This window comes from Macrotis lagotis, chromosome X, assembly GCF_037893015.1.
Source record: "Macrotis lagotis isolate mMagLag1 chromosome X, bilby.v1.9.chrom.fasta, whole genome shotgun sequence".
NCBI classification, from domain to species: Eukaryota; Metazoa; Chordata; class Mammalia; order Peramelemorphia; family Peramelidae; genus Macrotis; species Macrotis lagotis.
The window spans coordinates 630,784,024-630,796,993 of NC_133666.1; the positions used below are offsets into that span (position 1 = coordinate 630,784,024).

Genomic DNA, 12,970 nt, shown 5'->3' on the forward strand with positions numbered 1-12,970 from the left:
AGGTCAGATGGATAAAACAGTTCCAAAAGTTATTGAGGAGAAGAATGCTTTAAAAAGCAAAATTGGCCAGATGGGAAAAGAGATAAGAAAACTCTCAGGAAAACAAATCCTTCAGACAAAGAATAGAACTCAGGGAGATTGATGAATTTACAAGAAATCAGGAATCAATACTTCAAAACCAAAAAAATGAAAAATTAGAAGAAAATGTGAAACATCTCACTGAAAAAACAACTGATATAGAAAACAGATTTGGGAAAGATAATTTTAAAATTATTGGAATACCTGAAAGTCACAAACAGGAAAAGAGCCTTGACATCATTTTCAAAGAATTACTACAGGAAAATTGCCCTGATATCCTAGAAGCAGAGGGCAAAATAGAAATGGAGAGAATCCACCAATCCCCCCAAGAAAGAGATCCCAAAAAACCAACCCCTAGGAATATTATAGCCAAGTTCCAGAACTCCCAAGTCAAAGAGAAAATATTACAAGCAGCCAGAAGGACACAATTCAAATATCATGGAGCTGCAATCAGTATCACAGAGGACGTAGCAGCAACTACATTAAAAGCTCATAGGGCTTGAAATATAATATCCTGGAAGGCAAAAGAGCTTAGAATGTAACCGAGAATCAACTACCCAGAAAAACTGAATGTCCTCTTCCAGGAAAAAAGATGGACTTTCAATGAAACAGGGGAATTTCAAATGTTCCTGTTGGAATAGCCAGAGCTGAACAGAAGGTTCGATCTTCAAATACAGGACTCAGGTGAAGCATAGAGATTGGAGGAGAAGGAGAAAATATGAGGGACTTAATGATGATGAACTGCATGTATTCCTGCATAGAAAAATGACACTAATAATACTCATATGAACCTTCTCAGTTAATAGAGCAGGTAGAAGGAGCTTTTATAGTTGAAGCACAGGAGAAAGCTGAATTTGAAGATAAAATGTGGTGTAAAAATAGAGTCAATAGAAAAAAGGGAAATGTAATAGGAGAAAGAAAAAGGAGAGGGGGGAATAGGCCAAAATATTTCATATAATAAGATTTTTCTTTATTACAAGGAGCTATTGCAATGATATGGAAGGGGGGAGGCAAGGGAGAATGAGGGAATTTTCGCTCTCATCAGAGGTAGCTAAGAGAGGAAACAGCATATATACTCAATGGGGTATAGGCATCTGGAGTAAGAAGGAGAGAAGGGGGACAGAGGGAAGTGGGGGATGTGAGTGATAGAGGAGAGGGTGGACCATGGGGGGAGAGTGGTCAGATATAACACATTTTCTTTTTTACTTCTTGCAAGGGGCTGGAATTGGATGGCATGTCCGGGACCATAGGGCCAGGTGGATGCTGGGCCTAAGGGGTGGTATGGGGGCTCAGGGCCTATTGGCCCCAGGACCAGGAATCTGTCTGCTGCAACACTCAGCTACCCTACAGCAGAGTCAGAGTGAAAGGAGAGAGAAAACATAGTACATGGTAGTGGAGAAATAACAAAGGAGGGAGTTGCATTCAGCAATGGCAACGTTGGAAAAAATATGGAAGTAACTTTTGTGATGGACTTATCATAAAGAATGTGATCCACCCGCGACAGAGTTGTTGGTGTTGGAACAAAGACTGAAGCACATTTACTATTATTATTATTATTATTATTATTATTATTATTATTATTATTATTATTATTATTATTTGGGGGGGTGCAGGGCAAATGGGGCTGGGTGGCCTGCCTGGGGCCACATAGCAGGGTGACTGTTGGGTGTCTGAGGCCGGATTTGGATCCAGGTGCTCCTGGATCAAGGGCCAATGCTCTGTCCACCACCCAGCCACCCCTACTATTATTACTATTTTATTTTATTTTGGGTCTTTTTTCTTCTTTTTTTGGTTTTTGCAGAGCAGTGGGGTTGGGGTGGCTTGGATGTCACACAGCTGGGTGATTGTTGGGTGTACGGGGCTGGATATGGGCTCGGGTGCTCCTGGCTCCAGGGCTGGTGCTCTGTCCATTGCTCCACCTGGCCATACCTACAATTATTACTATTATTTTTTTATTTTAATTTTTTTCTCTCCCCTTTACTTTATCGCTCAAGCAAGTCTATATTTTTTTGGGGGAGGGGGTATTTTGTTTACTCTTAAATAAGAATATTTTATTAATGTATAAAACCATTTGTACAAAATGAGAATAAATAAATATTAAATATAAAAAATAAAAACAAAACCAAAAACTCATCTTCTTTTTTTGTCTTTGTTTTTTTAATTTTTTGCAAGGCAAATGGGGTTAAGTGGCTTGTCCAAGGTCACACAGCTAGGTAATTATTAAATGTCTGAGACTGGATTTGAACCCAGGTACTCCTGACTCCAAGGCCAGTGCTTTATCCACTACACCACCTAGCTGCCCCTAAAACTCAACTTCTTAAGAAGGCTTTCCCAGTTGTCCTTAATACAAATGCCTTCCCTCTGTTGCTGATTTTCAATTTATTCTGTAAATCTTATTTGTACAGTTGGTTACTTTGCTATTGTCACCATTAGACTGTGAGTTCCCTGAGAGCAGGAACTTTCTTTTGTCTTTGTTTTTTTATTTTAATTTTATTTTTCCAATTACATGCAAAGTTAGTTTTCAACATTAATCCATTTCAAGTTTATGAGTTCCTCATTTTTCTGCCATCCTCCCTTCCCCCATGGAAGCCACAATTTGGAAAAACTGTACATGTACAGCCAGGTTTAACATATTTTCATATTAGTTATGTTTTGAAAGAGGAATTAGAATTAAGGGTAAAAAACATGAGAAAGAAAGAAAAGATATGAAAGAAAAATTTAAAAGTAAACAAATTTTAAAAAAAAGAATGCATGTTTTGCTCTGCATTCAGACTGCAGTTTTTTTGTTGTTGTTTTTTTCTGGAGATGTTTGTCATTTTTCCATAATAGGTCCCTCAGAGATGCCTTTGATCACTGAACTGTTGAGAGTTTCTGCATCTGTCATAGTCGATTCATCTAAATGTTATTGCTAATGTGTACAGTGTTCTCTTGGTTCTGTTCACTTCACTCAGCATCAGTTCTTTCAAGTCTCCAGGTTTTCTAAAGCCCAGCTACTCATTATTTCTTCTAGAACAACAGTACTGCATCACATTCATATGCCATGGCTCATTCAACCATTCCCCAATTAATGGGCATCCCCTCAAATTCCAATTCTTTGCCACTACTAAAAGAACTACTATAAATATTTTTGTCCACGTGGGTTCCCCCCCTTTTATGCTCTCTTTGGGGTACAGACCTAATAGATTTTGCCATTCTTTGTAATCCAGGAGCTTAACATAGAGTCTAATATGTAATAACCACCAAGTAAATGCTTACTGAATAACTGAATAATTGTATCAAGCTCTAGAACCCTGAAAGAGCTTCCTGGAAGAGATCTGTAACTATTTAAAAATTCTGGCATAATCATCCACATAAGATAGACCAAACAGATGAAGAATGGTTGTTACCCTAGATCATAATGTGCAGTAGAAAGGTCAGTTTTTAGAGTTTGTCCATTACTGTGAAGACCAGCATAGATAGTATATGAATGAATAATAAGCTAAACAATAGGATGATGGTGAATTGGCTTGACTTAAGAAAATTGCAAAGTTCATTTGATAATTTTAGAGTCAAATAGAAATAAAAACCCATCTTTTAATGTTAGGAGTGCTGTATGGTGGCAAAATATGGAACACAAGTCTCCAAAGAATTGAAAATTAGTATCAGAGGGCAATGAAGAGGCTCAGGGTGGTTGTGAATGGGAATCAACCTAGAACCAATGAACAAATTCAGAGAAGACCAAGAATAGACAATGTTGTCTATAATTTTAGAAAAGATGGGCTGACCAAGTAGAGGATGACAGGACAGCCCAAGTATTCCTTTGGTATCTTTGAGAAAATGAGCAAGGTCTTGGCTGTTGAATTTATGGGAGAATAAGAAAAATAATTCACACAGAATTGCTAGACACACACAAATTGCTACCTGTATCATTAGTTGGAACATTCAGATGAATAAGATTATAGGTATATTTGAATAAATTTCACACTCTGGTTCAAAAGATCAACTCCATCAGTTAAGAACAAAATATGTCTGGCCAATAGTTCATATGAACAATTTTAGGGTTCTTATAGACTTTAAATTCAACATGCATTATCCCTCCATGATGAGAATTAGAGCAGCAGTTAATACTTTGTGATCTCACTATAATGAACCCTGATGAAATCAAAGAAAAATTTTATGAAGACCTGGAGACCCTTATCATCAATGTACCAAAAGGATGACTTTAATGCTAGAGTGGGCATGGCAAGGAGTTTTGGGGAGGAATGGAGTTGGAAACAGCAGCAGCAAAGGTCACCTACTACTGAAGACTTGCACATCTCTTGACCTCATCACAAACACTTTATTCTGTTTGCCTAAAGGCAATAAAACTTCCTGAATGCACCCTCACAACACACATTGACATCTAGTAGACTATATGATTGTAGGGAAAAGAGACAGAAGTTAAAGAAGTTAAAATTGATTGTGCAGCATGGGAGACACTGGCATAGGATTGCCCAGCATGGCATGCCCTCATCAATGAGGGTCCTTTGCTCTATGAGCAAGGTAGAATTGAAGCATTCAAAGTAAACATGAGATATATAAGTTTAGAGTACCCACTCCAAGTGTTCATATGAACTATTTGTGCCCAACCTGTGGTAGAGTATTTCAGACACACTGCAATTTGTCTCTAACATAGGAATGTCAGTTTGGTCTTTGATAATGAAGGACAAGAATCAGCCAACATAGACAAAGGACCTGGGTATGACTTGACTATGATGGGATGTTATCTAAAAAAAAGGAGTGAGAAAAAGGAATGTACTGGAGATAGGGAAATTCACTTGGAGAGGTAGAATAGGGTAAGTAGTTTCACATAAAAGACGTGCAAAAGTGCTTTTATAGTGGAGGGGAAGATGAAGGGGAGCACTTGAACCTCTCATTGGAATTGGCTTAAAGAGGGGATAACTTACATTCTCAGGTATAGAAATCTCTTTTACTCTATAAAGGAGGGGAAGGGGATAAGAGATGGGATGGGAATGGATTGGGAGAGGCAGAAGCAGAAGACTTTTGAGGATACACAGGGTGAAAGGAGAGGGGGAAAGAGCATAAATGGGAAATAAGATGGAGAGAAATATGCATTAATCATAATAGAAAAATATTTACAGCAAGTTTCTCTGATAAAGGTCTCATTTCTCAAATATAGCCAAATTTTTTGAAAAAAAAAAAGCCATTCTCCAATTGACAAATGGTCAAAGGATATGAACAGGAAATTTTCAAATAAGGTAATCAAAAATGTCTATAGTCATGTAGCAAAATGCCTACATCATTATTTATTAGAGAAGTAAGAATTAAAACAATGTTGAGGGACTACCTTGCACCAACTGGATTAGCTAATGTGATAGAAAAGATGTAGGAGAACTGAGACATTAATGCACTATTGGTAGAGTTATGAGCCGATTCAAACATTGTAAAGAGCAATTTGAAATTAGCCCAAAAGGCTAAAGAAACCATACCACTACTATGTCTGTTTCACAAAGATATAAAAGAGTAAAAAGGAAGAGGACTTATATGTACAAAAATATTTTATAGCAGTTCTTTTAGTGGTGACAAAGAATTGAAAACTGAGAGGATGCCCATCAATTAGGGAATGGTTATGATAGTATATTTTTGTACTGTACCTGAAAAATTTTACATGAATTTTCCTGAAATAACTCAAAGATTTTTGCAGCAAGACAAGTGGAAGGGAAATATGAGGAGGTACAAGAGGGAGTAAAGAAGTAGCTACAAGTTATTTGTGATCTAGCCCAAGAATAAAAGAAAGATGTGTTCCCACAACCTTTTGAAAAGACCTCTTCAGTGGAACTCAGGTATAAAAATAATACTCTCTTTAGGTAGACCTAGCTAGGTTGGAAGCAATAGATGTGTTGGGTTCTTAGAAGAACTGTAACCTCTAATCATGGCGTCAGTCCTCAGCAGCCGGCAGTGGCTCAAGGCTTGACTTCATCTGCCATTATGACACCCATTAGGAATTGGACAGATACTCATGAAAAAGTAGCATGATACAGAAAGCACAGACAAAGAACAGGTCACCAGCAAAGACAAAGAATAGCACAGAGTTGCTGATGTAGAGGGGTGAACTCTGAACTGTCCTTCCTGGGATGCCATCCAGGATAATACTGTAAGTTATGGGGACTATACAAGTAAGTCACAGGAAGAAGGGTGATTAACTGCAGGTGGGAAACAGGGGAATGATTTAGGGGAATGATTTAGGATTTTGGATTTAGAAGAATTTTGGATTTAGACAGTTTAAATATTTTTAAATATTTAAAAATTTAAATATTTTACTGTTTAAATATTACTATTGTATGTTTTGAAACCTTGTAAGGTTTTATAAGGAAATTGATAGCTTTGTAAGGAAATTGATAGCCACCTTTGGTGGAGTTCCAGATTCTAGTATTCCCAGGTTTTACTTGGTTGGGAGTCAAGGAACCAATTAAGAGGTAGGTCCTTAATGTAGTCAGAAAAGAGCTTCTGGTCTAAGATTCAGCTTAAGACTCATCCAGTCATGTCTGAAAAATATTTGTGGATAGATTGATGAATGTATTATAAACAGCTTTTTTAAAATGAAAAGTCTTAATTTCTTCTTTCATTCCTCCAAAGTTTCTCAAATCCTCTTTTATTTCAGTGGGGATGGCATTCCAGATCCTATCCTCCAAACCTCCCAAAATAACATTTATGGATTCCCTCAACAATAATATTTCAGGGGGCGGCTAGGCATAGTGGATAGAGCACCAGCCCTGGAGTCAGGAGTACCTGAATTCAAATCCAACCTCAGATACCTAATAATTACCTAGCTGTGTGGCCTTGGGCAAGTCACTTAACCCCATTGCCTTACCAAAAAAACCTAAAAAAACCCCACAACAATATTTCAAACTACAAAAGCTTTAGAGACAAATATATTTGGGAAATAACTGGCCCAGTTACATTACCCACCCAACTTGTAGTTACTGATAGTTTTTATAGAAATAAACGCACTTGTTTTATAGAGCTTTATAGAAATAGAAATAAACTCACTTGTACTCATGTCTAGTTGAGTTTCTCCTGACTCAGTTTCCTTTCCTCAAAACTTCTTAGATTTTTCTTTGTAGTTGCATTGATACTATTCTCAGAACTGCAGGACACAGAGCAGAACTAGGGTTAGATACCTATTCAAGTTCTGGTTTTTGTCTACTTTGTCATATATCTCTGCCACCCCCCCCCCCCATCCTCAGCATAATCCCAGGAAGGTTGCCTGATTTGGTGGGAAGGAGAGTTAGCTGTCTTCTTGAATAGTGCCATGGGCACTTTGGTGATGGGTTTGCCTACTGGTGAATTTGGCAATTTTAATATTTACTCATTTTCTATGTATTGATTTCTATGATCACATAAATATAATTTGTAATTTCTAGCTATTTTCCCCCTCTTTTTCTTGGTTGGATAAGTCTCTTCCTCTTTCTGAATCTCAATTCTCTATCTCATCTATAAAATGCAGAGAATGGATGAACTCTTCTCCATGGTGCCTTCCTACTTGAGATTCAAAAGCCCCTAGTAATGGAAAAGAGAAGTGATCCCGTCCCAATATGCTGCAGCTGCAGAACTGGAGTTCCCAGATTCTCCTTCTAAGCTTGGGATGGGGTTGATTTATCAGACTATATTGTATACAAGGAACAAGCCTGGCTCCAGATCTCTTAATCTATTGACTGGGGTTCTTCTGTCTTCTGAATTACATTTAACAAATTAAAGCCTCACATGATGTTGAGATGAAGGTCAGAGATGTAGACCCAGACTTGGAGTCAAAGACTTAGGTTCAAATTCTACCTCTGAAACTTATTTTGTGACCACGGGAGGAAGAGAGGGAAGAGAGGAAAAAAGAAAAAAGGAAGGAAGGAAGGAAGGAAGGAAGGAAGGAAGGAAGGAAGGAAGGAAGGAAGGAAAGAAGGAAGGAAGGAAGGAAGGAAGGAAGGAAGGAGGGAGGGAGGGAGGAAAAGAGGGAAGGAAGGAAGGAAGGGAAGGAAGGAGGGAAGGAAGGAAGGAGGGAAAGAAGGAAGGTGGGAAGGAGGGAAAGTGGGAAGGAAGGAAAGGAAGGAAGCAAGGAAGGAGAGGAGAAGAGAGAAGAGGAGGAAAGAAAGAGAAGAAAGAAAACAAGCATTTATTAAGGACCTACTATGTGTTAGATAGCATGATAAATGCTTTCCAAATATCTTAGTTGATTCTCATAATAACCCTGTGTGGTAGGTTCTGTTATCTCCATTTTTAAATTGAAGAAACTGAGGCATACAAAGGTTTTATTTTTTAATGACTTGAACCAGGATCACTATATATAATAAGTCTCTGAAACTAGATTTGAATTCAGAGCTTTCTGACTCCAGGCATGACACTCTATTCATTGTTCCATCTTGCTATCTCTGGGTAGATATCTATGTAACCCCAAGATGACATATACCCTTTGCCTTCTTAAGTTAGAAGTGGGAGAGACTGAACCAATTAGAGATTCATCATTTCACTGAAGAAACAAAATATTTACATGTATTAAAAAACACCTTGTGTGACCTTGGGAAAGTCTTTTTCTTTTCTGGGTCCCAGTTTCCCCATCTGAAAAACAATTCCCTAGACTAATGCAATATTTCCAAGATCCCTTCCACAGCAACTGTTTTGGAATTTATAGTCTTTGAGAGTTGTCTAGGACCCTGAGAAGTTAGGTAATCTGTACAGGTTCACTCAGTCCTTATACATTGGAAGTGGAACTCCAAAGCCCAGACTTCCTGACCCAGCCTATGCCAGGCTACCTTACCAATCCTAAAATAAGAGGGTTGAACCAGATATTCCTCAAGGCCCTTTCCAGTGCTGGATTCTATGATCCTGTAAACTAGCAGGACAAGGTAAGGACTGGTTGGGCCTGATTCCTTGGTGAATGCTGGTCATTGTTACTTGTTGTTGTAGCCATTGCTAACAAGGGATCTCAGCTTCAAGAAGGGGTGCATGACTCCCTGTGACCCTGGTCGTGTGGATCCCCCACCCATAATAACACAGGGTTATTATGAGAATCAACTAAGATATTTGGAAAACATTTATCATGGTATCTAACACATAGTAGACCCTTAATAAATGCTTGTTTTCTTTCTTCTCTTTCTTTCCTCCTCTTCTCTCTTCTCCTCTCCTTTCTTGCTTCCTTCCTTTCCTTCCTTCCCACTTTCCCTCCTTCCCTCCTTCCTTCCCTTCCTTCCTTCCTCCCTTCCCTCTTTTCCTCCCTCCCTCCTGAGAGCCCTCAGTACCTGTCTCTCCATAGGATGCACTATCGGGTCCCTCACTGGCCAACAAACAACATAACTGGAGCATCTAGAACCTCCATACAGTTTTCCTTTCCATCAGCTTTGTCCCCTTCACAGGAACACTGTGGCAAGGTAACATTCTCCTCCCTTCTGAGATCTGGTCACTGCTGGTTGACAGATAGCATACTAGTAAGTAGAAAGGCTAAGTTGCTTCCTGACCCTTGAAAAGGAATTCAGACTCTCAGAACTTTCTTGGCCAGACAGCACTTGTGACATCACTGTGACCGTTCTCTCTCCAGCCCATCCCATAGTGAGCCCACATGCAGCCTAGCGGAAAACACAAGGGCTCCAACCCAGTTCCTTGATACCTTTCAACACTGCCAGAGCTCTCCAAAAATGACCCTCCGCCTTCCACCAGGTAACTATTGCTGAAGAATTTGCAACTTCCTACAGGTCACATCTAGAAAGAACCTTGGACTTGGAGCCAGAAGACCTCAGTTTGAATTCCACTCCCTGTGAATCCTTGGAGAACTCACTTGTCCTCTCTGAGCCTCAGTTTCCTAATCCATAAAATGGGAGGCCTCTAAGTCTTCTAGTTCTAGACCCTATGAATGAAATGGGAAGTCTTAGTCTCAGCAAATAAGAGATCTAAGATAAAGATTAACTCTTAAGATATGTATAGCTGAACTGTGAGTAAGTTTGTTCCAGTAAGCCAGGTGACCTGCCCTGGGAGGTATTGCCTGGCAGTGGGAGAAACAGGAGGCCTGGGATTCCAGTCCCAGCTCTGCCACTAATCCACGATATGATAATAGATAAGTCATTTTCAATGCACAAAGTCTTCCCTATTGGGTTTCCAAGTACAATTAGAATCCGAACAGCTGGGTAGGATGGGCGGAGGCAGAGGGAGGGATGATTCTGATAATATACTATATTCATATCCCTTGGATAGTGAGCCAGGCTCCCCTCATGCCTCAGGACTTTATCAAAGGTGAGGCTGACTCCAATTTTGGTTCTCAGCTCTTCACCCACTTGGGCAACAAAAGGAGATCCAAAAAGGTCTAAGGGAGAGTAAGACATGCAGGAGCTTTCCTCTTGACTTGCAGGGTCATTCTGGGACATCAGCAAAGTTAAGACCCTAGCCATTCCCTTACTGGCAAGATATAGTTCCCAAGAGAGAATATACAATCATTAGATCCAGTCCTCATTTTACAAGTGGGAAAACTGAGGCCCAGAGAAGGGGGAGACAGAGATCCTGAGTTCAAGTCCTCACTCTTCTGCTACATGTTTAACTTTGGGTAAGTTCATCATGGGCCTTGATTTTCTCTCCAGTTTTGCATGCATCGTCCTTTACTCACCCTTGAGATATCACAGGTCTGTTGGTCAATAGTAGGTATTATCCCTTTGGAGCATTCAGAACCCCTACCAGTGGACAGTGGAGGGACTGGAGTCCTATCATTTCTGAAGGCTCGCATACAGTGCAGCTGCTTAGGTTTGGAAACCCACTCCCTTTAGCACTCACAAGCCTGGATCACATAGGACATAAAATATCAATTTTTTATGAAAGGCCTGCAAGGTCCTGGGCTGGGCCCTGGAGAAGATAAAACATTTAACTAAGACCTAGTTTCCTGTCAAGTCACAGTGGACAGTCATAAGAGATAAGACTCCAACTTGCTCTTGTATAAGGTTCTCTGTCCCAAAGGGTCATTTACCTTGCTTCTGGGAAAGACATCATTCATATGTTGTTGTAAAACAAGCCACCAGATGGCACCCTTAGCTACCTGCTCCATCACCAAGCTGACCCTGCCAGAGTCCACTTTTATTACCCCAGTCCTAGGTTCTTTAAGGGATTGAAATGATGAAAAGAACTCACAAATCTCTCCCATCTTGGCCCCTCTCCCACTGAGATGTTAATCTCTTTCTCAAATTCCCATGCCTAAAATGCTCAACTCCATCTCAACCTCTCAAAATCCCAAGGTTCTGGTATTTCTTCAAGGCTTAACTCAGATCCCACCTCTACCTTCCTGAAGTGATGTCAGATCCCCTAGAGTTTCTTAAGACTCTTTCCCCTCCTTGATTCCATTTGTAATATATTTGTGGATTTCTCACTCAGGAGAATGGAAGTTTCTTGAGGATAGGAGCCTTGTCTTTTGTTTTTTCATTTTTATCTTAGGGCTCTCTCCCTCTCCCTCAATTCCCTTTGTATTAAACTTGTTTGTGGACTTCCTACCCAGGAGAATGGAATTTTCTTGAGGACAAGGTCCTTTTTTTAATCTTGGGCTCCCTCCTTCCCCAATTCCCTATGTATTATATTTGTTTGCAGGCTTCTCAACCAGGAGAATACCCTTTTCTTGAGGACAGGAGTCTATTTCTATTTTTTATCTTAGGACTCCTTCCTTCCTCAATTTCCTATGCATTATATTTATTTGTGGGCTTCCCAACCAGGAGAATGTTTACCTCTTGAAGACAGGGTCTTTTTTTCATTTTTATCTTACAGCAGGTCCTTAATTTAATATAGGTTGTTTGAATTGAAAGTCAGAGATGGTAGGGGCAGAGCTAAGATGGCAGAGCATAGGAAGGGACTCGTCTAGGCTGTCCCCCAACCATTCCAAATATCTTTAATAATGAGTAAAAAAATTCTAGAGTTGCAGGATCCACGAAAAGATTTAGAGAAACAATTGTCCAACCCAAGTCATGTTGAAAGATCGGCCAAAAGGATCTGCACCAAGTGAAAGAGGAGTACAGAGCAGCCTCAAAGCCAACTGGTCCTAGCAAGGTGACGGGGTCCATGGCTGTGGTGGTTGTTTCCAGACCTCACGGTCTAGAGATTGCCAAGGACAACTTGGAAGGTTGCCAGGAAAAGTCTGCAGCACCAGGGTGTGAGAGGAGCATTGTCCAGGGCAAGCCCCAGCAATGCCAACCCAGACCCAGCAGACCAGGAGCAGAACTTGGGAGCCACTGAACCAGAGGCAGCTCTTGGAACATAGATGCTAAGGGGGTCAGAAGATTATAGGGGGTCTCTTTGCTATCACTGAGGCAGGACTCTTGCTTTATCCATTCTCTGATCTGGGTCACAGAAAGACCTGGATCACCATCCCAGGAAGAAGAGAAGCTGTAGCAAAACAGAGATTTCCACTGAAGGAACAAGGAGGGCCCATCCCACAGTTCCAGGCCAGAAAGGAGTGCTTATGGTCACCCACAGGAGAGTAGTCAAAAACCTCTTCTTAGAACATACCATCTTGGAAGGACTGAAAATTTGCAGGTTCCTGGAAGTAGCTCTAAAATCAGCTGAAACCCCCCCCCCCCCCAAAACTTGGGAGAGTGCATCCTCCAACCTGGAAGCAAAGCCCTACATAAATAGTTAAAATCAAGACATAGGCTGGAGAAATATCCAAACATAAAAAAAAATCTGACCATAGACAGATACTATGGTGATAAGATCAAAATACACACTCAGAAGAACATAAAGTCAAAGCTTCTACATTCAAAGCCTTCAAGAAAAATATGAATTGGTTTCAGGCCATGGAAGAAGCTCAAAAAGGATTCTGAAAATCAAGTAACAATGGTAAAGGAAAAGAAAAATGAAAGTGATATGGAGAAAATCATAAACTGAGTTAGCAGCTTAGTGAAGA

The 12,970-nt window shown here is 40.1% G+C and overlaps 1 protein-coding gene across 3 annotated transcripts in view; it reads right to left on the minus strand.

The window, feature by feature from the left end:
• Positions 1 to 9,687, minus strand: part of LOC141500548 (long-chain-fatty-acid--CoA ligase ACSBG2-like) — a 52,525-nt gene extending 42,838 nt beyond the window's left edge. The window contains exons 1-2 of one of the 3 annotated variants that reach the window (XR_012471959.1): positions 9,345 to 9,676; positions 7,108 to 7,204 (exon numbers count right to left, since the gene is read on the minus strand). Coding sequence is in view for 2 of the 3 variants with exons in the window: in XM_074203779.1 (XP_074059880.1) it covers positions 7,108 to 7,117 (10 nt within the window). In the remaining variant the exon portion in view is untranslated. Of the gene's footprint in view, positions 1 to 7,107; positions 7,205 to 9,344 lie in introns of all 3 variants that reach the window. The other 2 variants (XM_074203779.1, XM_074203778.1) reach the window with 2 other exon arrangements.
• Between the last annotated feature and the right edge of the window lie 3,283 nt (positions 9,688 to 12,970).